This window comes from Ranitomeya variabilis, chromosome 1 (assembly GCF_051348905.1).
Source record: "Ranitomeya variabilis isolate aRanVar5 chromosome 1, aRanVar5.hap1, whole genome shotgun sequence".
Taxonomy (NCBI): Eukaryota; Metazoa; Chordata; class Amphibia; order Anura; family Dendrobatidae; genus Ranitomeya; species Ranitomeya variabilis.
Window position 1 is genome coordinate 713,572,166 of NC_135232.1, and position 26,720 is coordinate 713,598,885.

Consider the following 26,720-nt stretch of genomic DNA (forward strand, 5'->3'; position numbering starts at 1 on the left):
CTGGCACTCTGATGTTGTACCTGGCGCTCCGGTGTTGTACCTGTCGCTTTCGTACTGCATTTTTCTCCCCTCCTTCCAAGAGCCATAACTTTTTTATTTCTCCATCCTTATAACCATATGAGGGCTTGTTTTTTATGGGACTACCGTATATACTCGTGCACATTTTTTTGTGCTGAAAACGCCCCCCTCGGCTAATACATGAGTCATTGTCCAGGAAGCAGGCGGGGGAGGGGGAGCAGTGGCAGGAGTTGGTGGCTGTGAAGACATCATACTCACCCTCCTGGCTCCGTCGCTGCATCTCCGATGGTCTCGGCGCCTGCAGCTCTTTCTGCGCTGAGCGGTCACGTTGTACCGCTCATTAAGGTAATGAATATGCACGCGTCTCCATTCCCATAGGCGTGGAGCGCATATGCATTACCTTAATGAGTGGTACCACGTGACCGCTCAGCACAGAAAGAGCTGCCGCGCCGGGACAACGGAGATGCAGCGACGGCGCGAGGAGGGTGAGTAGGACAGGGAGGGGGTGAGCCATGCATACAATGATGGGACGGGACCGGAAGAGCCATGCATACAGCGATGGGACCGGGGGAGCCATGCATACAGCGATGGGACCGGGGGAGCCATGCATACAGCGATGGGACCGGGGGAGCCATGCATACAGCGATGGGACCGAGGGACCCATACATACAACAGGGGAAGCCACACATACCAGGACAGGATGGGAGAGCCATGCATAGCAGGACAGGGATTAGCGGACAATGCATACCCGGCTTATAGTCGAGTCAATAAGCTTACAGAATTTTCCGTGGCAAAATTAGGTGCCTTGGCTTATACTCGAGTATATACTTTAATTGTACTTTTGAATAACATTATTCTTTGTATCATGTGATGCACTGGTAAGCGGGAGAAAATTCCAAGTGCTTTGAAAATGCAAAACAAGTGTCACGGGGATACTACGACAGAGAGGGATTAGAAGATCGTGGCATCTGGTTACACAAACTACTGCACTCATTAGAACTGCTTCACGATCCTATTAACCAATGCAGGTTTCCTTGTTGTCATGACAAGGGTTAATAAGTTCAGTTGATCTCCTAGAGCTCTCCATCCTGAATTGTCTCAGCTGTTCAGTGCTGACCACTCCCCTCTAGTGTATATGCTGCCTCTGGCACTTGGGAATTGCCAGTGATCGTTCTACATTCTGGTTTGGTGTTGGAGGAGAAATTCAGTGTTTCGAGTAGGTGGTTAGAGTTTTTCTGTAGATAGGTGTGTGGAGTGTGTTTGTGTGTTCGTCCTCATCCTCTCACATTTGGTTTCACCTTCCTATACCTCCTCTGTTTTCTCCTTTGCCTCATTGGGTGACACAGGACTGTGGGTGTATGCTACTGCCACCAGGAGACTGACACTAAGTAAACAGAAAAAAAGTTTAGCTCCTCCTCCGCCATATACACCCTGCCCCTGGCCGCACGCGAACCCAGTTCATGCTTAGTGTCTGAAGGAGGCACAGGTCTGGTTCCCAGATCTCCTGTTCTTTTTTGCTCTTTATCTTGGAAGCGAGACAGGGGCGATGGACCCTTTTGAAGGGGTCCGATCTCCCCCAAACCAGCAACGGGCGAGCACGTGTGAGCGTCTCCTCCACGTATCCTCTCCCGCAACGTGGGACTACTTGCCGGACTTAGCCCTGACCACCCTAAGGTAACGGAACCCTAGGCTGTACGGGTGCATACGGATTGTCCGTGCGGCCCCCACTACATCACCAATGCTCAGACAGCGGTGATAAAGGGGGGGCGGACGGTTCCTCTCTTCATCCTATGAAAGGAAGATGGAGTTTGGGTGCCTGCACCGTCCTTTTTGCAGCCCCCTTCTAACTATAGGGTCCATTGTAGGGCTCCATGTTCATACGAGGGGGGCTGGAAGGGCTCATGAGGCAGCGCGCGTCATACCGGGGCTCTGTAGGGCAGTACAGGTCTGCGGGTGCCTCATTTTCTCAGTGGCTAGTGATTCTGCGGTCTTGTTGTGACTGGCGGTCTTTTGGCTACTGGCGCCGCCGCGTTTTTTTTTTGGCTGCTGGCGGCGGCACGGTTTCCCTGTTTTTAGCGGCGCCGTGACCTGTCAATTGCAGGCGCCGCCGCACCGCGGACCGGCTTCCCGGCGTCACTCCTGGGGCGGTCGATAATTTAGTCCCCGGCTTCTGTCAGGGTAGGCTGCGGGCGGAAGCCCCGCCCCTTCCGGAGGCGTCATCTTCCGGTGGCCCCGCCCCCTTTCCCCTCACCGAACGCGGAGAAGGAAAATCTAGGCCAGAAACCGCCATTTCCGGTACCGCCCACTAATGAGGGCGCTCTGTTTTAAAAGGCAGCACGGACGCTTCGCCCTGGGACAAGTTCCACAGGACGAACGGGGACACAGGACTGGGGTAAGTGTTACTCCCCCCAGCCTGACAGCAGTAATATCTGCATTTCTACTGCCTATCTAGAACCCCTGATTATAGCATTTGCAGGGCACCATGTCTAGAAGGGCCAAATCTCACACGGTGCTATATACCGCATGTGTAGCCTGTTGGTCCGCTTTTCCGCATGCCCAGAGTAATCGGCTCTGTGAGGCCTGCGTCTCTGAACGCGTTCAGGAGCCCTCCCCTGCGACTCAGGCAGAAGCTGTGGTTTCTCCCCCGGAATGGGTCACGTCCTTGTCGCAATCTATGGTATCCCTAAGGCAATCGAGTCCCTGCAGACCCCAGCTGGGTCCAGGGACAGCGGTTCACCTACCTTGTAGAGGTCCTCCGACCCTCAGGAGCCTTCGGCCTACAGGGGCCGTGCTCGCACTAGGCAGACGCGGGGGAAGCGAACCCACACAGCGTCTCCCGGTCCATCAGGTGCATCTGCATCCTGGAGTTAAGCCTCTCGCTTACCTACTCCAGCAGAGAGTGGTGAACTCGGTTCGGATTACGATTCTGATGGGTCCCTCAATTTAGAGGCGCCTGATTACCAGGAGTCAGTTGACAGCATAATTGAGGTCGTCAACCAAACCCTGGGAGTAGAAGACGAATCTGCCTTGACCTCTGGTCATAAGGTATCATTCAAGAGGGCCCAGCAGTCTCATAGGGTCATAGGGTATTCTCCTCTCACCCTGAGTTCGAGGACGTGGTCCAACGTCACGGAGCATCCGGACAGACATTTTGCGGGACAGAAGGCCCTGAATGCTAGATACCCTTTTGCCCCTGAGCTGCGTAAGAAATGGGCAGAATCTCCTTTGGTAGATGCTCCGGTTTCTCGTCTGGCCTCTAAAACACTGTTATCCCTTCCCAACGGCTCCTCTCTTAGGGATCCTACTGATCGGCTTATTGAAAGTTTGACTCGTTCAGTTTTTGAGGCTTCAGGTTCATCCCTCTTGCCCTCTTTTGCGGCGACGTAGGTAGCTAAGGCCATGATGTCTTGGTCAGAATCTTTGACCAAAGCTCTTCAGGAGAGGGACCTACCAGTGGAGTTGACAGAAATATCAAATCAAATAGCTCTAGCTGGGAGCTATCTGATCAATGCGTCTTTAGATGCAGCGAACTGTGCGGCATCAGCGGCAGCAAACGCAATTGCCATCAGAAGGGCTCTTTGGTTGAGAACATGGCGGGCAGATTCTACCTCTAAAAAAATCTCTTACAACCCTCCCTTATCAGGGTGGCCGATTATTTGGAGAAAAATTGGATCAGCTCATTTCTGATACCACAGGAGGGAAAAGCAATTTTCTCCCACAGCAGAGGATTAAACAGCCTTTTCGTCGCCAGTTCCAGGCTCGTTTCAAGTCCTTTCGTAATACCAGGTAGACTCCAGCGTCAAATCCCGTTGTTCCAGGGCGACCCAATCAGGACAGAGATCATCAGATCTTCCACAGGGCTAACCCGTTGGGAAGAATGCGATCCCAGCTGCCACGATCAAGGGGATCTAGATCCCATAGGTTTTTGGCCAAATGACTGGAGTCGGTCTCTGGCTGCCACCGACAGAGTAGGCGGCCGCCTACTCTCGTTTCACCAGTCCTGGCTCACTGTGGTTCATGACAGGTGGGTAAGAGAACTGGTGTACTCAGGATACAAGATAGTTTGTCAGTCACCCCCCATGCCAGTTCTTTCCCTCCCGCCTTCCCAGTTCAGAATCCCGGATACAGGTCCTGTTCAATTCTATAGAGTCCCTTCTGCTCCGCGGAGTCATCATTCCCGTTCCGAAGGAAGAAAGATTTCAGGGGTTCTATTCCAACCTGTTCATAGTTCCCAAAAAATAGGGAACCGTAAGGCCCATTTTGGACCTGAAATGTTTAAACAGGTTTGTCAACATTCGTCGCTTTCTAATGGAATCTCTCCGGTCAGTCGTTGCGTCAATGGAAAAGGGAGAATTCTTAGCTTCAATAGATATTCAAGATGCCTATCTGCACATTCCCATATTTCCTTCGCACCAAAAATTCCTACGTTTTGCCGTAGGCAACTTGCATTTCCAGTTCACGGCCTTACCTTTCGGGCTGGCCACTGCCCCCAGAGTATTCACAAAGGTCATGGCGGTTGTGGTGTCCATCCTGCATTCCCGGGGCATACTCGTTTTACCATATCTAGACGACCTCCTTATCAAGGGGCCGTCTTTTGGGGCCTTCGAGGAAAATGTCAGCATTACTCTAGACACTCTTTCTCGTCTAGGGTGGCTGGTGAACCTAGAAAAGTCGTCTCTTGTACCATCTCGGAGAATTTCTTTTCTAGGGATGATCTTCGGCACCTCACAAGGTTTAACAATCCTGCCCCAGGACAAGGTCCTGATTCTCCGGTAAGAGGTGAAGACCCTTCGCCGGCCAGTCTATCATACGATCTGGTTCTGCATGAGGGTCTTAGAAAGGATGGTGGCGGCAGTGGAGGCGGTGCCATTTGCACAACTCCATCTTCGTCCTCTCCAACATGCACTGTTAACAGCATGGGACAAAAATCCATTCTCTCTCAAACTCAAGTGCCGTTTACCTCTCCAGGTCAGACAGGCTCTCTCATGGTGGTCAACGAATCCGTCTCTGCAACAGGGGAAACCTTTTCCCCCAACCCATTGGCTAGTACTCACGACAGATGCCAGTCTTCTAGGTTGTGGAGCAGTGTTTTACCACCACACAGCCCAGGGACGCTGGTCCTCGCGGAAGTCAACCCTCCCGATCAATCTGTTGGAGATTCGGGCGGTTCGGCTGGCTCTGCAGCATTTTCATCATCTCCTGGCAGACCGCCCTGTCCTGATTCAATCGGACAATGCCACAGCTGTGGCATACATAAATCTTCAAGGGGGTACCCGCAGCAGGGCGGCCATGCACGAGGTAAAGCAAGTCCTCTGCTGGTCCGCGAGGAATCACTCGGTGATTTCGGCAGTCCACATCCCGGGCGAAGAAAACTGGGCTGCGGATTTTCTCAGTCGGCAGGGCCTTGTGTCCGGGGAGTGGTCTCTCCATCCCGAAGTATTTCAGCAGATATGTCAGCGCTGGGGAACCCCGGACGTGGACCTGATGGCTTCCGGGAGGAATGCCAAAGTACCCAGGTTTGTCGCCCGGTATCAAGATCCACAGGCGATTGCCGTGGATGCGTTAGTTTTGCCTTGGAACCCGTTTCGTCTCCCATATCTGTTCCCCCCTCTACCGCTACTCCCAAAGGTAATCAGGAAGGTCAAGGCAGAAGGAGTTCCAGTTATCCTGGTCGCCCCAGATTGGCCTCGTCGGTCATGGTACGCAGACCTAGTGCAGCTGCTCGCCTGTGTTCCATGGCGGCTTCCAGACCGCCCGGATCTACTATCGCAGGGCCCGATCTACCACCAGAGCTTAGGGACCCTGTGTGTAACGGCCTGGCCATTGAATCTTGGATTCTAACACAGGCCGGGTTTTCCCAAGAGGTAGCCGCTACCATGCTTAGCGCCCGGAAATCCGTCTCTGCACGTATTTATCATCACACCTGGAAGGTTTTCCTTTCATGGTGCAGGAGGCGTGGACTCCTGTCCCCCCCCCCCCCTCCACTACGTTTCTCCATCCCAAATATTCTTGCTTTTCGCTTTTCTCCAAGCGGGCCTGGATTCAGGGCTTGCACCGAGTACTCTTAGAAGACAGATATCAGCCTTGTCGGTACTATTTCAGGATCGCTATCAGTCTACAGGTGAAAACTTTCCTACAGGGAGTCGCTCACAAGGTTCCGCCTTACAGGGCCCCCCTGGATGCTTGGGACCTTAATCTGGTCTTAAGTGCCTTGCAGGAAGTTCCTTTCGAACCTCTTCAGGACGTCTCTTTAACTTACCTTTCCTGGAAAGTCGTATTCTTGGTGGCCATAACTTCAATTAGACGGATATCGGAGCTGGTGGCCCTATCCTGCCGGACTCCTTGCAGATACGTTGTTTGTCCTCCCTGGGGGTCGAAGGAAAGGACTCGCTGCCTCGAGATCGACCATGGCCAGGTGGATAAGATCGGCTATTCAAGAGGCCTACCGCGTCAAGGGCGTGGTCGTTGCGGCCGGAATCAAAGCACATTCCACTTGGGCAGTGGGGGCTTCCTGGGCGTTTCGGCACCAGGATTCAGCAGAACAGGTTTGCAAGGCTGCAACCTGGTCTAGTTTGCATACCTTTTCCAAACATTACAATATCCACACTCAGACTTCTGCAGATGCAAGTCTGGGTACAAGGATTCTTCAGGCAGCGGTAGCCCACTTATAGCCGGCAGATGCCTGGAGGCTATACCGGTGAGTTAATTCCCCACCCAGGGACTGCTTTAGGACATCCCACAGTCCGGTGTCCCCAATGAGGCGAAGGAGAAATAGAGATTTTTGTGTTACTCACCGTAAAGTCCTTTTCTCCGAGACGCTCATTGGGGGACACAGCTCCCTCCCTGTTAGCCAGATGGCTCTTTTTTTTTTTTTTTTTTTTACTTTATCAGTCGGTGGGGTTGTTTCTAGACATGTTGTTTCGGTATTAATGCTGATTTATTTTTTGTTCTCCTACTGCTTTTGCACCAAACTGGGTTCGCCTGCGGCCAGTGGCAGGGTGTATACGGTGGAGGAGGAGCTAAACTTTTTTTTATGTTTACTTAGTGTCAGCCTCCTAGTGGCAGTAGCATACACCCACAGTCCTGTGTCCCCCAATGAGTGTCTCGGAGAAAAGGATTTTACGGTGAGTAACACAAAAATCCCTATTTCCACTCTGTTGTTTGGTGAGTGTATTTGTATGATAGTAGGCTTGTTTTATCCCGTCTGTGTTTCCTTGTATGTCTGATTAGTGTAATCCTATACAATTGAGCCTCACACCTCCCTGGGTGGGGAGGGAATACATAAAGTTTAAGATAGGCGAATAGCAAGATATTTGACTCCGGCATCTCCATCTTCCAGGGGACAGAGAGAGACTATAGCGCCCCCTAGTTTGCGGGATCAGGTTGGCGCCCACTGTCCCTAGTCAGTACGGGACATTATCACTTGCTGTACCATTTTTCATACATTATGGATCCATTGGCTGCTCTGGCAGGGCAGCTACAACAAATCAGTGTGGAGGCGGTGGACTTGCACTCAGTGGCTTTGCAGCTCTCATTAACTCCAGGTTTAGAACCCTCAGCTCCCGGACAACCCCTGGTGGAGCCCAAGATCGCTTTGCCGGATAGGTTCTGTGGGTGTTGGGTTAAGTTTGTGGCTTTCAGAGAGGTCTGCAAACATTATTTTAGGTTGCGTCCTCACTCCTCGGTTACCGAGAAGAAATGGGTGAGGATCGTAAACTCTCTTCTTCAAGGGTGACCCTCAACCCTGGGCTGTTTCTATCCATCTGGACTCCCAGTCGCTTCAGACAGTCGAGGAATATTTTCAGGCTCTGGGTGTTATGTATGTCAATTCTGGCTGTGTCTCTCTGGCTGAGTCTAAACTACATCATGTTCAGCAAGGAGACCTTCCGGCGGAGGATTGTTGCTCCGAGTTCTTTAGGTGTTCTACAAATACTAAGAGGAATGACCCCATGCTCCTTAGTCAGTTCAGTCAAGGGCTTTCTGAGAGGGTAAAGGATGCCTTTGCTCTGTATAAGACCCCGGTTTCTCTGGAGGTGGCCATGTCTCTACCTATCCGTGTGGACCGTTGTTTATGTCAGAGACATAGAGACACCACGATTTTTAGTGGGTCAGTGGTCATTGTAACCTAGGGCTGAGTCTACCGAGGAACCCGTGCAGTTGGGGAGGACAACTGGTTTTATCGGTCCTCCTGGATTTTGGCGCAAAGATGGAGTGTGTTTTTCTGTGGTAAGGAGGGTCAATTTTTGGGGGTACTTGTCCATCCGTATGTAACCGCAAACAGCAGCCGGAAAACTAAGTAGCCTGAGTCGCGGAGAGGTTAGCAACCTGGGTGTACATATTTCCTCTCTGGGTAAGTCACAGTTCTTTTTACCAGCTGAGATTCATTTTGGCGAAAGTAAACTGGTGATTTCTGCCTTTCTGGACAGTGGGCAGGGTTTAATCTGATTGATTCCCGGTTTGTCCTAGACCAGCATCTCAGTCCTCACAAATTGCCTAGACCTATACCAGTAATTGCTGTAGATTCTGCACCCTTGAGTCAGGGGTATTTTACTCGGGTCATTTGAGAGATACATCTGCAGGTAGGGGCCATGCACTCTGAATCAATCAATTGTTATGTGCTAGATGGCCGATGTCCTGTGATTCTGAGACTACCTTGGCTTATGACCACTCTACCCTGACGAAGCCACCCTGTGCAGTGGCGATATGCGTGGGGTGATGGGCTCACTACTTCTCCTTTTGTGCCACAAACATGGGTAATATCTCTGCTCTGCATGTCGGTTTTTAACCAAATACTTCCTTTCTCTTCCAGCAGCATGGGGCAGGGCAGAGCATTTGACTCTTCATGTTAGGTCTTTGTTTATAAATATATGTGCCTATTTTTGTCATTGATGTTTGTATTGCAACTTTGCACAGCTACCGTATGCATTTTATTACTGTTGCTCATTTGCACCCTTGACCTTTCATGTCCTGTCATACGTATTATTTTGTTGTCCGGTCATTTAGAACCCCATGTTCGCTATCATACCCCATTGAGTGGCACTATTTGAGGATTTGACTTATGACAATATTTTGTCTCCCCAGTATCTTGCTTTTCTGTGTCTTTTTTAAATGTTTTAAAAAAACTTACTGTTTTGGTTTACTTGGTTGTAATAAATATTATTAATTGTCCATTCTTGGTTGATTACTTTTCACTTACAGCACATAGTGCTTTCCTTCTTGTATTTCCATGCATCTTGCTCACACTATGTGATTTATAGATCCCACATATTGTACTTATGGTGGTGCCATCTTACATCTAGCTTCTACCTTGGCTTATGTTGCACAATACTGTGATGGACTGGCGGATTCAGAAGGTAATAAGGTGCAGCGAGTACTGTCAAAGACACTGCTTAGGCACCCTCTTAGCCAAGGTTGATACCTGTTCTCTGCCGGAATACCTGTCTGATTTTTAGGATGTGTTTTCAGAACAGGGGTGTCTGGAACTCCCTCCTCATTGTGATTATGATTGCTCTGTTAATCTTATTGCTAGGGCCAAGCTTCCTCAGAGCAGGTTATATAATTTTTCATATCCAGAGAAGCACGCCATGAAGGACTATATCTCAGAATATCTGGCTAAGTGTCATATCAGACATGCCTCATCTCCCGTTACCGCAGGTTTCTTCTTTGTGAAGAAAAAAGATGGGGGTTATGCTCCTGTCTAGTTTTCTGTGAACTAAATCTGATCTGAATTCAGGATCCGTACCCTCTTCTTCTCATTCTGGACCTTTTTTAATCAAGTCGTCGGGGCAAAATGGAAGGAAAAAAGAGGGAGAGGGGCAATTCCAGCGGCTCAATAAAACAAGGATTTTATTTAGCAAGAAATAAACAAGACGAACAGGGTTAAAAAACTAATGTGTTTCTTAACTATGATTATGGGCATCCTGGAAGCCAGAAACTCGTCGGTTTTTAACTCTATTTGTCTTTTTACAGCTTGCTAAATAAAATCCTTGTTTTATTGAGCCGCTGGAAGTGCCCCTCTCCCTCGTTTTTCCTTTCATTTTGCTCCGACGACTTGATTAAAAAAGGTCCGGAATGAGAAGAGGTGTCCCCCCCCAATCCCGTTGCTATGATGGCTTCTGTTGACCCTTTTTGTCGTACTCCCCAGATCTGATTGGAGCTAGTGACGCTATCCCCGCCGCCAGGTACTCCCCTCTGCTGCCCTCCGCTCCCCCCGCTGTCTCCCCCTGCTGCTGCCGGCTCCATTTCCTCCATCTGCTGCCTGCTCCATTTCCTCCATCTGCTGCTGCATCTCCTCAGCCCCCGCGCCTGACAGCCCCTTCCCGCCCCAGTGATCTCCCCCCCTGCCCTGCTGATCTCCCCCCCCTGCCCCGCTGATCTCCCCCCCCCTGCCCCGCTGATCTCTCCCCCCCCCCCCCCCCCCGAGAATCGCTCCCTGGCCTGCTGATCTCCCCCCTGCCCCATTGATCATCCCCTCCCGCCCCATATTTCCCATTAAGATTAGAGTTGGGCTAAAGTGAGTTGGGCTAAAGTTAGGGTTAGGGTTGGGGCTAAAATTAGGGTTAGGGTTGGGATTATGGGTAGGGTTAGGGGTGTGTTCGGGTTAGGGTTGGAATTGAGGGGTTTCCCCTGTTTAAGCACATCAGGGGCTCTGCAAACGAAACAGGACACCCGCAGACCATTCCATCAAAGTCTGCATTTCAAAACGTCACTACTTCCTATCCGAGCCCCGACGTGTGCCCAAACAGTGGTTCCCCCCCACATGTGGGGTATCCGCGTACTCAGGACAAACTGGACAACAACCTTTGGGGTAAAATTTCTCCTATTACCCTTGTGAAAGTAAAAATTGCTTGCTAAAAAATCATTTTGAGGAAAGAAAAATGATTTTTTATTTTCACGGCTCTGCGTTATAAACTTCTGTGAAGCACTTGGGGGCTCAAAGTGCTCACCACACATCTAGATAAGTTTTTTTGGGGGGTCTAGTTTCCAAAATGGTGTCACTTGTGGGGAGCTCCAATGTTTAGGTATACAGGGGCTCTCCAAACGTGACGTGGTGTACACAGGAGAAATTGCCCAACAAATTTTAGGATCTATTTTATCCTGTTGCCCATGTGAAAATGAAAAAATTGAGGCTAAAAGAAATTTTTTGTGAAAAAAAAGTACTTTTTCATTTTTACGGATCAATTTGTGAAGCACCTGGGGGCTCAAAGTGCTCACTATGGATCTAGATAAGTTCGTTGAGGGGTCTAGTTTCCAAAATGGGGTCGCCAATTTTCCATTCAAAAAGTCAAATGGCGCTCCTTCCCTTCCGAGCCCTGCCGTGCGCCCATACAGTGGTCCCCCCACATATGGGGTTTCAACTTACTCAGGACAAATTGGACAACAACTTTTGGGGTCCACTTTCTCCTTTTACCCGTTGGAAAATATAAAAATTGTTGCTAAAAGATCATTTTTGTGACTAAAAAGTTAAATGTTCATTTTTTCCTTCCATGTTGCTTCTGCTGCTGTGAAACACCTGAAGGGTTAATAAACTTCTTGAATGTGGGTTTGAACTCCTTGAGGGGTGCAGTTTTTAAAACAATATCACTTTTGGGTATTTTCTTCCATATATATCCCTCAAAATGACTTCAAATGTGATGTGGTCCCTTTAAAAAATGTTTTTTGTACATTTTGTTGTAAAATGAGAAATCGCTGGTCAACTTTTAACCCTTATAACTTCTTAACAAAAAAAAAAAAAAATTTCAAAAATTGTGCTGATGTAAAGTAGACATGTGGGAAATGTTATTTATTAACTATTTTATGTCACATAACTCTCTGGTTTAACAGAATAAAAATTAAAAATTTGAAAATTGCGACATTTTCAAAATTTTCACCAAATTTCCAATTTATTCACAAATAAACGCAAAAATTATTCACCTAAATTTACACTAGCATGAAGCCCAATATGTCACGAAAAAACATTCTCAGAATCGCTGGGATCCGTTGAAGCGTTCCTGAGTTATTACCTGATAAAGGGACACTGGTCAGAATTGCAAAAAATGGCAAGGTCTTTAAGGTCAAAATAGGCTGGGTCATGAAGGGGTTAAGGGCATAAGAATTAAAAGTTTAAAAATTGCAAAATTTTCAATTTTTTTTCCAAATTTCTATTTTTTTTTTTTCATAAACACAAGTCATATAGAAGAAATTTTACAACCATCATGAAGTACAATATGTCACGAAAAATAATCTCAGAATCATTGTGATGCGTTGAAACGTTCCAGAGTTATAGCCTCATAAAGTGACCCTGGTCAGAATTGAAAATTTTTGACCCGGTCATGGAGATCAAAATTGGTTACTTTGTGGGATCTGGGGCTGGGTGAAACCTTATTTTTTGCGTCCGGAGCTGACATTTTTATTGATAACATTTTGTGGTAGATACAATAACAGGCAATCAAAATATTGTATTTTATTGCAATGTTACAGTGGCCCCCCAAAAAATGTAATTATGGCATTTCAATTTTTTTTCTTGTTGCGCCGTTTACCAATCATATTAATTTATTTTATATCTTGATAAGGCTACTTTCACACTAGCGTCGTGCACTGCACGTCGCTATGCAACGTTGCGGCGCACCGACGCTAGCTGTGAAAGCGCCGCACAACGGGGGCAGCGGATGCAGTTTTCCAACGCATCCGCTGCCCCATTGTGAGGTGCGGGGAGGCGGGGGCGGAGTTCCGGCCGCGCATGCGCGGTCGGAAAAGACGGGAACAACGCACCAAAAAACGTTACAAGCAACGTTTTTTGGTGGCGACGGTCCGACGCAACACGACGCAACCGTCACACGACGGTTGCAATGTGTGGCAATGCGTCGCACTGCGTCGCTAATGCAAGTCAATGGAGAAAAAACGCATCCTGCAAGCACTTTTGCAGGATGCGTTTTTTCTCCAAAACGACGCATAGCGACGTGCAGTGCACGACGCTAGTGTGAAAGTAGCCTAAATCGGACATTTCTGAACACAATAATTCCAAATATGTTTTTTTATTATTATTATTATTTATTTTTAATGGTGCAAAAGAAGGGGGATGTAAACTTTTTATGTATTTTTTTCATATTTATAAAAAACAATTTTTTTTACTTTTTATTGCATTTAATAGTCTCCTTAAGGGACTTGAAGCCACTATCGTCTGATGGTTTGCGCTACATATGGCAGTGCATCAGCGCTGCTATGTATAGAGAATTCACGATTTCCTATGAACACCAGATAGTCTGACTTTCACAGGAGAACCTTCACGTTACGGGTGTACCAATAGGTGTGTGGAATGACGCTCCCCCCGCCAGTGGGTGTTAAATACCAATATCGGAGATTGACAGTGGCATTTAATAGGGTAACAGCCACTCTGCTCCACCTGCGGCTGGAAGAGGCACATGATGACTAACTCAGCTGTCATCTGCTGGGATAGATGTGGGCTCAGCGTGCAAGCTCATATCAAAGTCAGGGAGCCGGCAAATGACTTAACTGTATTTCATATGTTGTGAAGGGTTAAGTAGCATGGATGTCATCGTCTACAATGCATGTGAAATCAATCAGTCTCATTAATTTTGTATCCTGATTTCTCCATATTCTCTTCTGTTATTTGTATGGATTTTCTTTATTTTGATGATTTCTGCTGCGGTCAGTGAACTGGGACAGTTTGCATTAGGCGACTAGTCAATCTTCCTATTAATGTACAGGCAGCAGACTGTGTGTCACATGGATATGCTCATGTGTCCTGGATATCCTGTGTTCATATGGATGTTGTTAAGAATATGGGAGATATAATTTCATGTCAATCATTTGTATCCTATCTGACATGGGATTATAGCCCCCCTTCAGCTTGCAGCTGTATGAGAACACCTAGCTCAGCAGGCTGGGTCAAGCCTCCGGGCCGTGATCACGGTAATGCCAACTAGTTATCCTGACGAGTGGCGGTTGCGTGCAGGCGCGGGGAACTCCAAAAAGTGCTGCCCCTAGACCCCTCTAAATGGGGGGAGGAGGACTCACACAAACTATTATCTCTATCCCACCACGCTGCCACCACTTGTCAAGAATGGCTCCGGAGAGATCCTGCAGAATCCCACCGCTTCCACCACTTGTGAAGAACCCACACCTCGTCACCCCACCTGACGTCATTATTATGTCAGACGGATCATGTAATGCTGTCTCCCCACTTTCACTAACGTGGATTTCCGCACCCTCTGGGGAAGCGTAAGATCAGCTTGGTACAGTTTTACACAGACACCCCCTGTCCACACCGGCCCAGGGAGGCTTGGGGAGTGCGGATTTTGCCCATGTAATCACTGACGTGGCACCACACTCGCTCACAACCCTGACAGGCTGATGGGCCTTTTTAGCTAGCACCAGTGAAGCAGTCATGAGAAAAGAAGTAGTGAAACCAGCTCACCTATAGCAGCATATGGCGTTGCCGAAGTGCTGAACTCGTGTGGCCACAAGCGCAGTAAATATGAATAAGAGAAAATGTTTCAACTTTGTAAAATCCCAAATCTTTTAAAATAGTTATGGCAGAAAAAAATTCACGTATTGAAGTATGTGGCAATACTTCATTATGTGAATTTTTCTCAGTCGCCCATGACAGCACTACCAGAGAGAGGGGATCCGCCCTTCAGGGACAGGAAACCTATGGGATAAAAGGGCGATACCTCTCTCCTGCGTCAGTTTGGTTTCTTCTACCGGCACCCGCAGTACTCGCTCCAGCAGCCATTCCACGCCGCAGAGTAAAGTCTCCACTATGGCTAACCAGCCGACACCACCGACTACGGATCTCATACAGGATCCTATACCTCCTCCAGAACCGGTACCTGTGGCTGCGCAAGATGGGTGAGTGATCTTCGTGAAAGTTCCCCAAATAATTAGGGTCCCCTTTTACGTTTATTTTTAGGCAAGAAAAAGAACGGAGAAAACTAAGCATAGGTCATGTCCCCTGTGCAGAAAACCCCTGTCGCAAACCTGGGATAAGAAATTGTGTGATTCATGTATAGGACAGGTCCTTTGTGAGGAAACCCCTAGTTTCGCCTCTGAATTGCGATCTGTAATCAGATCAGAGGTAGAAACAGCGTTTAAATCCCTTAAAGGGGTCAAAGAGAAAACACCTGTACCCTATTCACACTCCGATTCCTCTAATTCTGAAGATGGAGATTCAGACAGACGGGGGTCCTCCTCCTCCTTGGATTCTGAGAGCGGAGGTCGCCACTGCTTCCCTTTAGATGAAGTCGATGCCCTTGTGAAGGCTGTAAGATCGACCATGGGGGTCCTGGATCCCCGTCCTGACAAGACGGTACAGGACATCATGTTTGGAGGATTAGGTCAAAAAAAGCGTAGAGTCTTTCCACTTAACGAAAATGTTCAAGCATTAATTAAAAAGGAGTAGGAGAAACCAGAAAGAAAAAACTCATCCGTTCCCTCCCTTAAAAGGAAATATCCCTTCGAGGAAGAGGATTCTACGTCTTGGGATAAAGCCCCTAAACTTGACGTAGCAGTAGCTAAGGCCTCAAAAAAATTTGCGTTGCCCTTTGAGGACTTGGGAACTCTGAAGGATCCCCTTGATAAAAGAGCCGATACCTTCCTTAAAGGGGCCTGGGAATCGGCAGGGGGATGTTTAAGGCCTGCAATAGCAGCCACGTGTACTAGATCTCTAATGATTTGGATAGATAACTTAGAGACGCAACTAAGAGGCGGGGTATCTAGGAGTAAAGTGATAGAATCGATTCCCATGATTAGAGGGGCGGCAGCCTTTTTGGCGGACTCCTCAGCCGATTCTATTAAACTCACTTCTAAATCGGCAGCTTTATCTAATGCAGCTCGTAAGACGCTATGGCTAAAAAGTTGGCCAGGCGACCTACAGACTAAACAAAAACTTTGTTAAACTCCATGTGAGGGAAAATTTTTGTTGGGAGGGACCCTGGATGACATTTTACAAAAAGCCGGAGATAAGAAAAAAGGATTCCCTAACCTGGCCACACCATTTGTTAAGCGGCCCTTTCGGAATAGGAAATTTTTACAGAGACGTCCCCCAAGGGAACAGAACAGATGGGATGATGGGAAAAGGAGAGATAGGGGGTTCCTCTTTGGTAGTTCCCCAAGAGATAAAAAGACCCCTAAGTGACACCTTCCCCAGGGTGGGAGGGAGATTATCTCAACACCTTCCGGCCTGGGAAAAAATCTCAACCAGCACTTGGGTTTTGAACTTGATAAAAATGGGACTTCAGATAAACTTTACTTCCTTTCCTCCCCAAAACTGTGTGGTCACCCCACTAAAATCCTCACCTCAGCAACAACAGGCATTGGAACAAGATATTTCAAAGCTCATAAACAAAGACGTCATTCAAGAAGTCCCCCTGCTGTAAAGAGGGACAGGGTTTTATTCCCCACTTTTTCTGGTTCCAAAACCGGACGGGTCCTTCTGCACAATAATAAACTTGCGGAAGTTAAACGGCTATGTAAAGAACCAAAGTTTCAAAATGGAATCAATAAAATCAACAATCAAAAACTTGTTTCCGAATTGCTTCATGATAGTGTTGGATCTCAGCGACGCGTATTATCACGTCCCCATCCACAACAACTCCCAAAAATACCTCAGACTAGCAGTGGTCATGGGAGGAGAAGTAAGGGAATACCAGTACAAAGCTCTTCCCTTTGGCATATCAGTGGCACCCTGCATATTTACCAAATTGATAGCGGAAATGATGGCCCATCTAAGAGAAAAAGACATTTTAATAGTACCATACTTGGACGACTTTCTATTTATCAGCAATTCAGCCCAACACTGTCGCCAACAATGCGACAGAGTAATAAAAACTTTGACAGAGTTAGGCTGGCTTATAAATCTCCAAAAATCAAAACTAGAACCGACCAGGGTTCAAGAGTTTTTGGGCCTAACTTTGGGCTCGATAACACAGGAATGTCGTCTTCCAGACCAGAAAAAACAAAAAATATTAAATCTTGTCTCAAGAGGTTGCTCAAACCCTCGTATAACCTTGAGAGGGGCGATGTCACTATTGAGGTCCCTTTCTGCCTGCCTCCCGGCAATACAGTGGGCACAAATTCACACGAGTAATCTCCAGTGGGATATTCTGAGGAATCAGATCACACTAGAGGGACATCTAGAAGGACATATGACTCTAAATTCAGACACTATTCGTTCCTTAACCTGGTGGTTGGATTCCAACAACCTATCAAAAGGGTTTCCTTGGGTAATAGACATATCTCAGATAGTTACCACGGATGCCAGTCCCACGGGGTGGGGAGCTCACCTGGGCAACAGTATCACTCAGGGAGTCTGGACAGGTCAAGAATACGGGGCATCCTCAAACCAAAAAGAACTTTGGGCGGTGAGCCATGCTCTATCATACTTCCTTCACAGCCTGCAGGGGCATCATGTCCGGGTTTTCTCGGACAATGAGGTAGTGGTAGCCTACCTGAACCACCAGGGGGGGACCAGGTCTCGAGCCCTAATGAAGGCCACTTCCCAAATGTTCACTTTAGCAGAAAACAACATATAAGGGGGGTAGAAAACCAAAAAGCAGACTTCTTAAGCCGTACCCAATTAAAAAGGGAATGTACACTGAATCAAAGCATCTTCAATCAGATCACCAAACTATGGGGGGTCCCTGTAATAGACCTTTTTGCCAGCGTAGAGAACAGGAAAGTAAAAGAATTCTGTTCTCTAGACACCAGGGGGGCCCTCGGGCACTGGATGCATTCACGATTCCCTGGACTCAGAGTCTCGCATATGCCTTTCCCCCTTATATACTTATTCCGGCAGTTCTGCGGAATATCAGACAGGACAGGGCCAGTCTCATCCTAATAGCGCTTTTCTGGCCCAAAAGGACCTGGTTTTCCTGGCTGAGGATGCTATCGGTCACCGATCCCTGGGTTTTCCCGGATCTTCCGGACCTCCTATTGCAGGGACCGGTGTTCCACCCTCAGTCAGAGAGACTCCACTTGACAGCGTGGAATTTGAGAGGTCACTACTAAAGGCAAGGGGTTTTTCGGATAAACTAGTGTCCACACTATTGAAAAGTAGGAAAACAGTAACAACTAAAATCTACGGCAAAACCTGGAAATAGTTTCTGTCCACCTCTGGGGTAAAATTACAAGATGGAGTTCCAGTTGCTAAAGTGTTAGAATTCCTACAAAAAGGCTTAGATCTAGGCCTCTCGGTAAGCACTTTAAAAGTGCAAATAGCGGCTTTAGGGGCACTATACAGTGAGAATATAGCCGCTAATCCATGGGTAACAAGGTTTATTAAAGCTGCTGTAAGATCTAAACCCATAAACATAAAAAGACTACCAACCTGGGACTTAAACTTAAGGTATCTTCACACTAAGCGACTTTGCAACGATAACGATAGCGATCCGTGACGTTGCAGCATCCTGGATAGCGATATCGTTGTGTTTGACACACAGCAGCGATCTGGATCCTGCTGTGATATCGCTGGTCGTTGCTGAAAGTTCAGAACTTTATTTGGTCGTCAGATCGGCGTGTATCGTTGTGCTTGACAGCAAAAGCAACGATGCCAGCGATGTTTTACAATGGTAACCAGGGTAAATATCGGGTTACTAAGCGCAGGGCCGCGCTTAGTAACCCGATATTTACCCTGGTTACCATTGTAAAAGTAAAAAAAACAAACACTACATACTCACCTTCTGCTGTCTGTCACACGTCCCCCGCCGTCCGCTTCCCGCACTGACTGTGAGCGCCGGCTGTAAAGTAAAAGCTGAGCACAGCGGTGACGTCACCGCTGTGCTGTGCTTTACGGCCGGCACTCACAGTCAGTGCGGGAAGCAGACGGCGAGGGACGTGACAGACAGCAGAAGGTGAGTATGTACTGTTTGGGTTTTTTTTACATTTACAATGGTAACCAGGGTAAACATCGGGTTACTAAGCGCGGCCCTGCGCTTAGTAACCCGATGTTTACCCTGGTTACCCGGGGACCTCGGTATCGTTGGTCGCTGGAGAGCTGTCTGTGTAACAGCTCCCGAGCGACCACACAACGACTTACCAACGATCCCGGCCAGGTCGTATCGCTGGTCGTGATCGTTGGTAAATCGTTTAGTGTGAAGGTACCTTTAGTCTTGTCAGCTCTAACAGAGCCCCCGTTTGAGCCCATAGATTCGATACCACTTAAAACCTTATCACTTAAAACGGCCCTTCTCACAGCCATAACATCTGCCCGTAGAATAAGTCATCTCCAGGACCTATCTGCAAATCCTCCCTTCACGCAAATCGTGGATGATAGGGTAATACTGAAAACAGACCCTGCTTATCTACCCAAGGTTGCGTCCAATTTTCACAGGTCCCAGGAGATAATCCTTCCTTCCTTCTGCCCAGACCCTAAAAATAAGGAAGAGGAAAAATTCCACACATTAGATGTGAGACGCTGTCTAGTACAATACTTAGAATCCACCCAGCAGTATAGGAAGGAAGGGTCTCTCTTTATCTGTTTTCAGGGACCCAGAAAAGGACTCAAAGCCTCCAAAAGCACTTTAGCTCGCTGGGTAACAGATGCGATAGCCTTGGCGTATTCGTCCACTGGAAACACAGTTCCTGAGGGGCTCAAAGCACACTCTACAAGAGCTATGGCGACCTCCTGGGCCGAAAGGTCGGAGGTATCAATAGACAAAATCTGTAAAGCGGCCACCTGGTCATCACCTTCAACCTTTTTTAGATACTACCGCTTAGACCTAGCCTCTTCATCTGACTTAACCTTCGGAAGAAGGGTCTTACAGGCTGTGGTCCCTCCCTAAGCAATAATCTCTGCAATTCTCTCTGGTAGTGCTATCATGGGCTACTGAGAAAAGCATAGTTACTTACCGATAACGGTATTTCTCAGAGCCCATGACAGCACCTGCTTATTCCCCCCCCCTTATCACGTGTGCGGTGAGCACTTTATTATATGAAATGTATATTTTTATTATAGACCTGGTGTAATCCTATTAAGCAATATGTTAAAATTGTATTTTTCCTGTTGTCACTAACCTGGAGGACCTCTGATGCTCTGTAAACCAAACTGACGCAGGAGAGAGGTACCGCCCTTTTATCCTATAGGTTTCCTGTCCCTGAAGGGCGGATCCCCTCTCTCTGGTAGTGCTGTCATGGGCTCTGAGAAATACCGTTATCGGTAAGTAACTATGCTTTTTTTATGCCATTACTATTTTAATAGATTTTTAATAAACATTTTGGATTTTATGAAGCTGGAACATTTCCTCTTTTTCACCAGGGAAATAGCACCTGGTAGGACTGCCACCATTTCCTCATTTGATATAAACCAGGTCTGTTAACGGGAATACATAGGGCCAGAAACCAGCCCCAGTAGCATGTAATATTAAGCCGAGAATACAGACGTGTGGATTCTGGGAACGAGATAAGAGCAGCCCAAGGTTAAATTATATATTTAATCACCCTAAGGGCGCAGTAGACAATACACTATATACAGTTAGGTCCATATATATTTGGACAGATACACCTTTTTTAATTTTGGTTATAGACATTACCACAATGAATTTTAAACAAAACAATTCAGATGCAGTTGAAGTTCAGACTTTCAGCTTTCATTTGAGGGTATCCACATTAAAATTGGATAAAGGGTTTAGGAGTTTCAGCTCCTTAACATGTGCCACCTTGTTTTTAAAGGGACCAAAAGTAATTGGACAATTGACTCCAAGGCTATTTCATGGACAGGTGTGGGCAATCCCTTCGTTATGTCATTCTCAATTAAGCAGATTTAATTGGAGTTGATTTGATGTGCTTGCATTTGGAAGGTTTTGCTGTGAAGTAAACATGTTGTCAAAGGAGTTCTCCATGCAGGTGAAACAAGCCATCCTTAAGCTGCGAAAACAGAAAAAACCCATCCGAGAAATTGCTACAATATTTGGAGTGGCAAAATCTACAGTTTGGTACATCCTGAGAAAGAAAGAAAGCACTGGTGAACTCATCAATGCAAAAAGACCTGGGCGCCCACAGAAGACAACAGTGGTGGATGATCACAGAATAATCTCCATGGTGAAGAGAAATCCCTTCACAACAGCCAACCAAGTGAACAACACTCTCCAGGAGGTAGGCGTATCAATATCCAAATCTACCATAAAGAGAAGACTGCATGAAAGTAAATACAGAGGGTTCACTGCACGGTGCAAGCCACTCATAAGCATCAAGAATAAAAAGGCTAGACTGGACTTTGCTAAAAAACATCTAAAAAGCCAGCACAGTTCTGGAAGAACATTCTTTGGACAGATGAAAGCAAGATCAACCTCTACCACAATGATGGAAAGAGAAAAGTATGACGAAGGCGTGATACAGCTCATGATCCAAAGCATACTACATCAACTGTAAAACATGGCGGAGGCAGTGTGATGGCTTCGGCATGCATGGTTGCCAGTGGCACTGAGTCACTAGTGTTTATTGATAATGTGACAGGACAGAAGCAACCGAATGAATTCTGAGGTATTCAGAGACATACTGTGTGCTCAGATCCAGCCAAATGCAGCAAAACAGATTGGTCATCGTTTCATACTACAGATGGACAATGACCCAAAACATAAAGCCAAAGCAACCCAGGAGTTTATTAAAGCAAAGAAGTGGAATATTCTTGAAAGGCCAAGTCAGTCACCTGATCTCAACCCAATTGAGCATGCATTTCACTTGTTAAAGACTAAACTTCAGACAGAAAGGCCCTCAAACAAACAGCAACTGAAAACCACCGCAGTGAAGGCCTGGTAGAGCATCAAAATGGAGGAAACACAGCGTCTGGTGATGTCCATGAGTTCAAGACTTCAGGCAGTCATTGCCAACAAAGGGTTTTCAACCAAGTACTAAAAATGAACATTTTATTTAAAATGATTGAATCTGTCCAATTACTTTTGGTCCCTTTAAAAACAGGGTGGCACATGTTAAGGATCTGAAACTCCTAAACCCTTCATCCAATTTTAATGTGGATACCCTCAAATGAAAGTTTGAACTTCAACTGCATCTGAATTGGTTTGTTTAAAATTCATTGTGGTAATGTCTATAACCAAAATTAGAAAAATGTTGTCTCTGTCCAAATATATATGGACCTAACTGTACATAATGGTTATACATATACAATGGTCAGATAGGCAAATCAAGATAGTGGTAGGACAAAAGATATAAGCAGATGGATCAAGTCCATTTCCGTGTTGATCTTCAACAATGTGTGCGCTGGGCCGCAGCGGGCATGGGCTGCCAGCTGGTTCTTTGGTCCTTCAAGCACGTTGCTTGACGTGACTTCCCTTTTGAAATGGACTGCAATGATAACAGAAAGCGCGACCACATGGCCTTACACTGGCCGTTATTCCCTTAGGATCTCTCCCCTCCCGCCCTCTGGGCTGAATCTATATGCTCTCCCATTGCCTCTAGTAGCTAAAACTCCAAAACGTAAGTCGGGTCATAACTCTTTAATGGACTGTCCTAGGGAGGCGGTTTTGGTGCCATCACATCCGGTCGGGCCCCTGCTACCTTGATCTTAGCTATTTGGTTCCTACTATCCCATTTTGTGTATGCCCTTCCCTGGGGTATTAGAACGGATCGAGACCCTAGAGGGCATTCAGCCCATTCCAGAGATGTTGAAAGAGATGTCCTGGTATGTGGCCAGGATGTACGATAAGTCCCTATTATCCTAATGAAATCATAGCTGTTGGAACAAAGACGTTAGACCGTGTGGTACCTACATGGCAAGCAAGCCTTTTGTTCTGAACTTAGCTGGGTCAAGGAATGAGATCTGTTACTCACAGCCTTTTGAGGCTTGGCCCCCCTCTCCCCTGCTGAGCTAGGTGTAATCATACAGCTGCAAGCTGAAGGGGGTTTTATAAGCCCATGCCAGATAGGATACAAATGATTGACGTGAAATTATGTCTCCCATATTCTTTACCGATGTGATCGCCACAGTATTTCCTGTCATGGAAAGAAAGCAGAGCTCTTGAACGTTTTGTAAGGTTGAGCGTCCTGTGCTTCATACTCACATAAACCCCTATTGATTCTCAGTGATGACAGCATGCTCCTTGTACCTCTTCTTATAGAACTGAAGCAGAAACCAAGAAAGTCCTGCAGGAGCTAAACACCCGCCTGGATCAGGCCCAGCACCAGGAGACGGTGAGTGTCAGGACTGGGTCCTGTGTGGCAGATGCTGACCTGAGCGTACATTTATCTAGTGTCACCATCACCACGGTGTGCGTGTCAGCTGCAGGATTGCACTGCTGATAGTCAGCAGCTGCGTTTTGTTGTAATATTGCTCTTATGTGGCAAAAGCTGCTTATAAAACATGTTTATTTTCCTGCACAGGGGTCTCATTACCAGCCAAGACTCCCGTCCTGTCTCTCCCGTCCTGTCTCTCCCGTCCTGTCTCTCCCGTCTTGTCTCTCCCGTCTTGTCTCTCCCGTCTTGTCTCTCCCGTCTTGTCTCTCCCGTCCTGTCTCTCCCGCCCTGTCTCTCCCGCCCTGTCTCTCCCGCCCTGTCTCTCCCGCCCTGTCTCTCCCGCCCTGTCTCTCCCGCCCTGTCTCTCCCGCCCTGTCTCTCCCGCCCTGTCTCTCCCGCCCTGTCTCTCCCGCCCTGTCTCTCCCGCCCTGTCTCTCCCGCCCTGTCTCTCCCGCCCTGTCTCTCCCGCCCTGTCTCTCCCGTCCTGTCTCTCCCGTCCTGTCTCTCCCGTCCTGTCTCTCCCGTCCTGCCTCTCCCGTCCTGCCTCTCCCGTCCTGCCTCTCCCGTCCTGCCTCTCCCGTCCTGCCTCTCCCGTCCTGCCTCTCCCGTCCTGCCTCTCCCGTCCTGTGCATCCCCTTGCGATGTTCTGCGGCTACAATCTGATCACACATTGGAGGTGAAGGTTCTCCGTCTGTTTTTTATTTAGGGCCTTTGCCCACATTTTCTTGTTGAATTGGACACATGATGTAATAATGACTGCAGAGCGGAATCAAACTTTTTTTTTTTAAATAATTTTGTCTCTCTGTTGCAGCAATATTAGCAATCAAAGTATTTGGCACGTAATAAGTTCCCTTTTTTAGTCCAGCGGCTGTTATCAGACAGTTCTCACTGATGTTTAATCGTCATTTATCAGGTGTCGGAGCGAGTGGAGCGGCGGCTGCAGCAACTCGAGCAAGAGATGAGAGCAGAGCGGCATCAAGCAGAGCGGCGTCAAGCAGAGCGACAACAGGATCACTTGGGCCGTATGTCTGCTCAGCTGCAGGAGGTGAGTCCTCCCCGTGTGGTCTTTGTCCTTCCTGTTGATGGTACTCTCTGGAGTATCGGACTTGTCCACGCTCTGCATCATTCTGTGCACAATGTTCATACAGGGCCTGCAGGAGAGTCTGGTTTATAGTTCGGCATTTGCATGTGAAATATTGAAGAATACATGGATAAGTGTGATATCTGGTGCAGACACCTCTTGTCCTTTAGCGTTTCCTATTCTGCGTGTCGTCACACTCCACAGACCACAGCAGGGGGACGTATCCAGCTGAATGCACCAGAAATCTGCCAGCATTTACACTATATTTATCATGGTTTTTACACATTTCTGCACCTTGTTGGATAAGGGGAACATGGTCTTGTGACTTTTCAATATGGCGCTGTGTAGCTAGAGTCTCCATGGCCCAAAAAATGAACTGTAAGGGTAGCGCACATTGCTGGCAGTCAGAAGGAGGACAGGGGAGTCTGAAGGAGGAGGGCGGAGGAGTCTGAAGGAGGAGGGCGGAGGAGTCTGAAGGAGGAGGGCGGAGGAGGGTGGAAGAGTGTGTAGGAGGAGGGCGGAGGAGTGTGTAGGAGGAGGGCGGAGGAGTCTGAAGGAGGAGTGTGTAGGAGGAGGGCGGAGGAGTCTGAAGGAGGAGGGCGGAGGAGTCTGAAGGAGGAGGGCGGAGGAGTCTGAAGGAGGAGGGCAGAGGAGTCTGAAGGAGGAGGGCGAAGGAGTCTGAAGGAGGAGGGCGCAGGAGTGTGTAGGAGGAGGGCGCAGGAGTGTGTAGGAGGAGGGCGGAGGAGTGTGTAGGAGGAGGGCGGAGGAGTGTGTAGGAGGAGGGCGGAGGAGTGTGTAGGTGGAGGAGTCTGAAGGTGGAAGCTGCCCCCCCCCAGCCTTCCAGTTTTGGGGTTACTAGTGTGTCACCTCTCCCCAGACTCTTGTATTGTCGTGATTAGTGATGAGCGAATATACTCGTTACTGGAGATTTCTCGAGCACGCTCGGGGGTCCTCCGAGTATTTTTTAGTGCTCGGAGATTTAGTTTTTCTTGCCGCAGCTAAATACATCTGATAGCCAGCTTGATTACATGTGGGGATTCCCTAGCAACCAGGCAACCCCCACATGAACTTATGCTAGCTAACAGATGTAAATCATTCAGCTGCGGCGATGAAAACTAAATCTCCGAGCACTAAAAAATTCTCGGAGGTCACCTGAGCGTGCTCTGGAAATCTCGAGTAACGAGTATATTCGCTCATCACTAGTCGTGATCATTAAGCACAATCCCAGAACATAGGAATGGTGTCTGGCCGCGCTTGGCTGCAGGAGGCGACACTTTTATCTTTCCCTCTTCTCTTTCCTCCAATGTCTGCCATGCTCGTGTCTCACTCAGCCCCAGAACCTTCATATTCACATCCAGGCGTCTCTTATTGAAATGTTCACACTTAATAGAGGAGAGAGACAGCATGAGCGTTGTTATTAAAGATGCCTGGGGGGTCTGTCACCGCTCACTGCTCCTTCTGATGCAAGAGCGTTTAGGAGCCCGGAGTCAGCGGAAGAGAAGAGCAAGCGCGACCTGACATGAAACAGCAGATGAGGAATGGTAGAAGCGGTGGGCGGCCGCAGGCGGGGGACCAGAGGCCACATCTCGCACACAGCACCTTATTGTTAAGGCACATTTTGGGAATCTGCTGCACGACTTCCTCAGTAGTTTCTCCCGTCCTTCCCTCTCGCCTCTGATACCGTCGCTCTTTATTCTTGTAGGTTTTCTTGTGCTGTGCATGTCTTACATCTCTACGATGCATGCTGGCAGTTGTAGTCTGCCTCAGGGCACAAATAACCACAGCTCTATAGCCAAATGTAATCTGAGACTGGAAATCCTTTTCTTAAATGGGTTTTTCCAGAAATAAAGTTGATTTTAATCACTAGATCTTATAATAATAATAATTTCCACAATTGGATGATAAATATAATGTCCCTGTGCTGAGCTAATCTTATACATGTCGCCGGCTGTACTGTGAATGGTCGTGTCTGACCGTACAGGGACATGGTCTCATCATACCACAATGATGCGGCAACCATCCCTGTACGTCGCCCCAGGGGCCTGTACTGCTCCCTTAACGCTGGCGATTATTGCGATTGGCTGGTCACAATTGATCAGCCATTCACAGCGATGTAACAGTAAAGTCAACTCTCCTGATTAACCCCTTAGGCGCTGATTGGCACGGAGGGATTAATGTAAAATGGCGATTTCCATTCTGAACACCGTCTTTACCTCAGAGCTGGCGTGCAGAGCGGTGGTAGACTCCCTAGGTGATCAGTTTCTTTTGAAAAAAAAGAAAAAAGGAAAAGATTAACTTTATAGGGCGTTGGTATCGGGGATGTCACGTTCATTCTTTATACAAACTTTTTTTATTTTTAACATCAGTTCATTTTTACATTTCACTTTTTCCTTTTCTCCCCTTTTATAATAGTACGATTTACACCCGCCGTGCACACAAC

The 26,720-nt window shown here is 47.6% G+C and overlaps 1 protein-coding gene and 1 long non-coding RNA gene across 17 annotated transcripts in view; one reads left to right on the forward strand and one right to left on the reverse strand.

Moving 5' to 3' along the window:
- CEP128 (centrosomal protein 128) overlaps nucleotides 1-26,720 on the forward strand; it is a 261,366-nt gene that overhangs the window by 115,107 nt on the left and 119,539 nt on the right. For all 16 annotated transcript variants that reach the window (XR_013216499.1, XM_077267464.1, XM_077267459.1 and 13 more), the window contains 2 exons: nucleotides 23,085-23,157; nucleotides 24,113-24,244. Coding sequence is in view for 15 of the 16 variants with exons in the window: in XM_077267464.1 (XP_077123579.1) it covers nucleotides 23,085-23,157; nucleotides 24,113-24,244 (205 nt within the window). In the remaining variant the exon portion in view is untranslated. The remainder of the gene's footprint in view (nucleotides 1-23,084; nucleotides 23,158-24,112; nucleotides 24,245-26,720) is intronic.
- LOC143779421 (uncharacterized) lies at nucleotides 23,877-25,936 on the reverse strand. Its single transcript, XR_013216500.1, has 2 exons — nucleotides 25,880-25,936; nucleotides 23,877-24,350 (listed from the first exon to the last, which is right to left on the reverse strand). It is a non-coding gene; the product is annotated as an uncharacterized LOC143779421 (long non-coding RNA).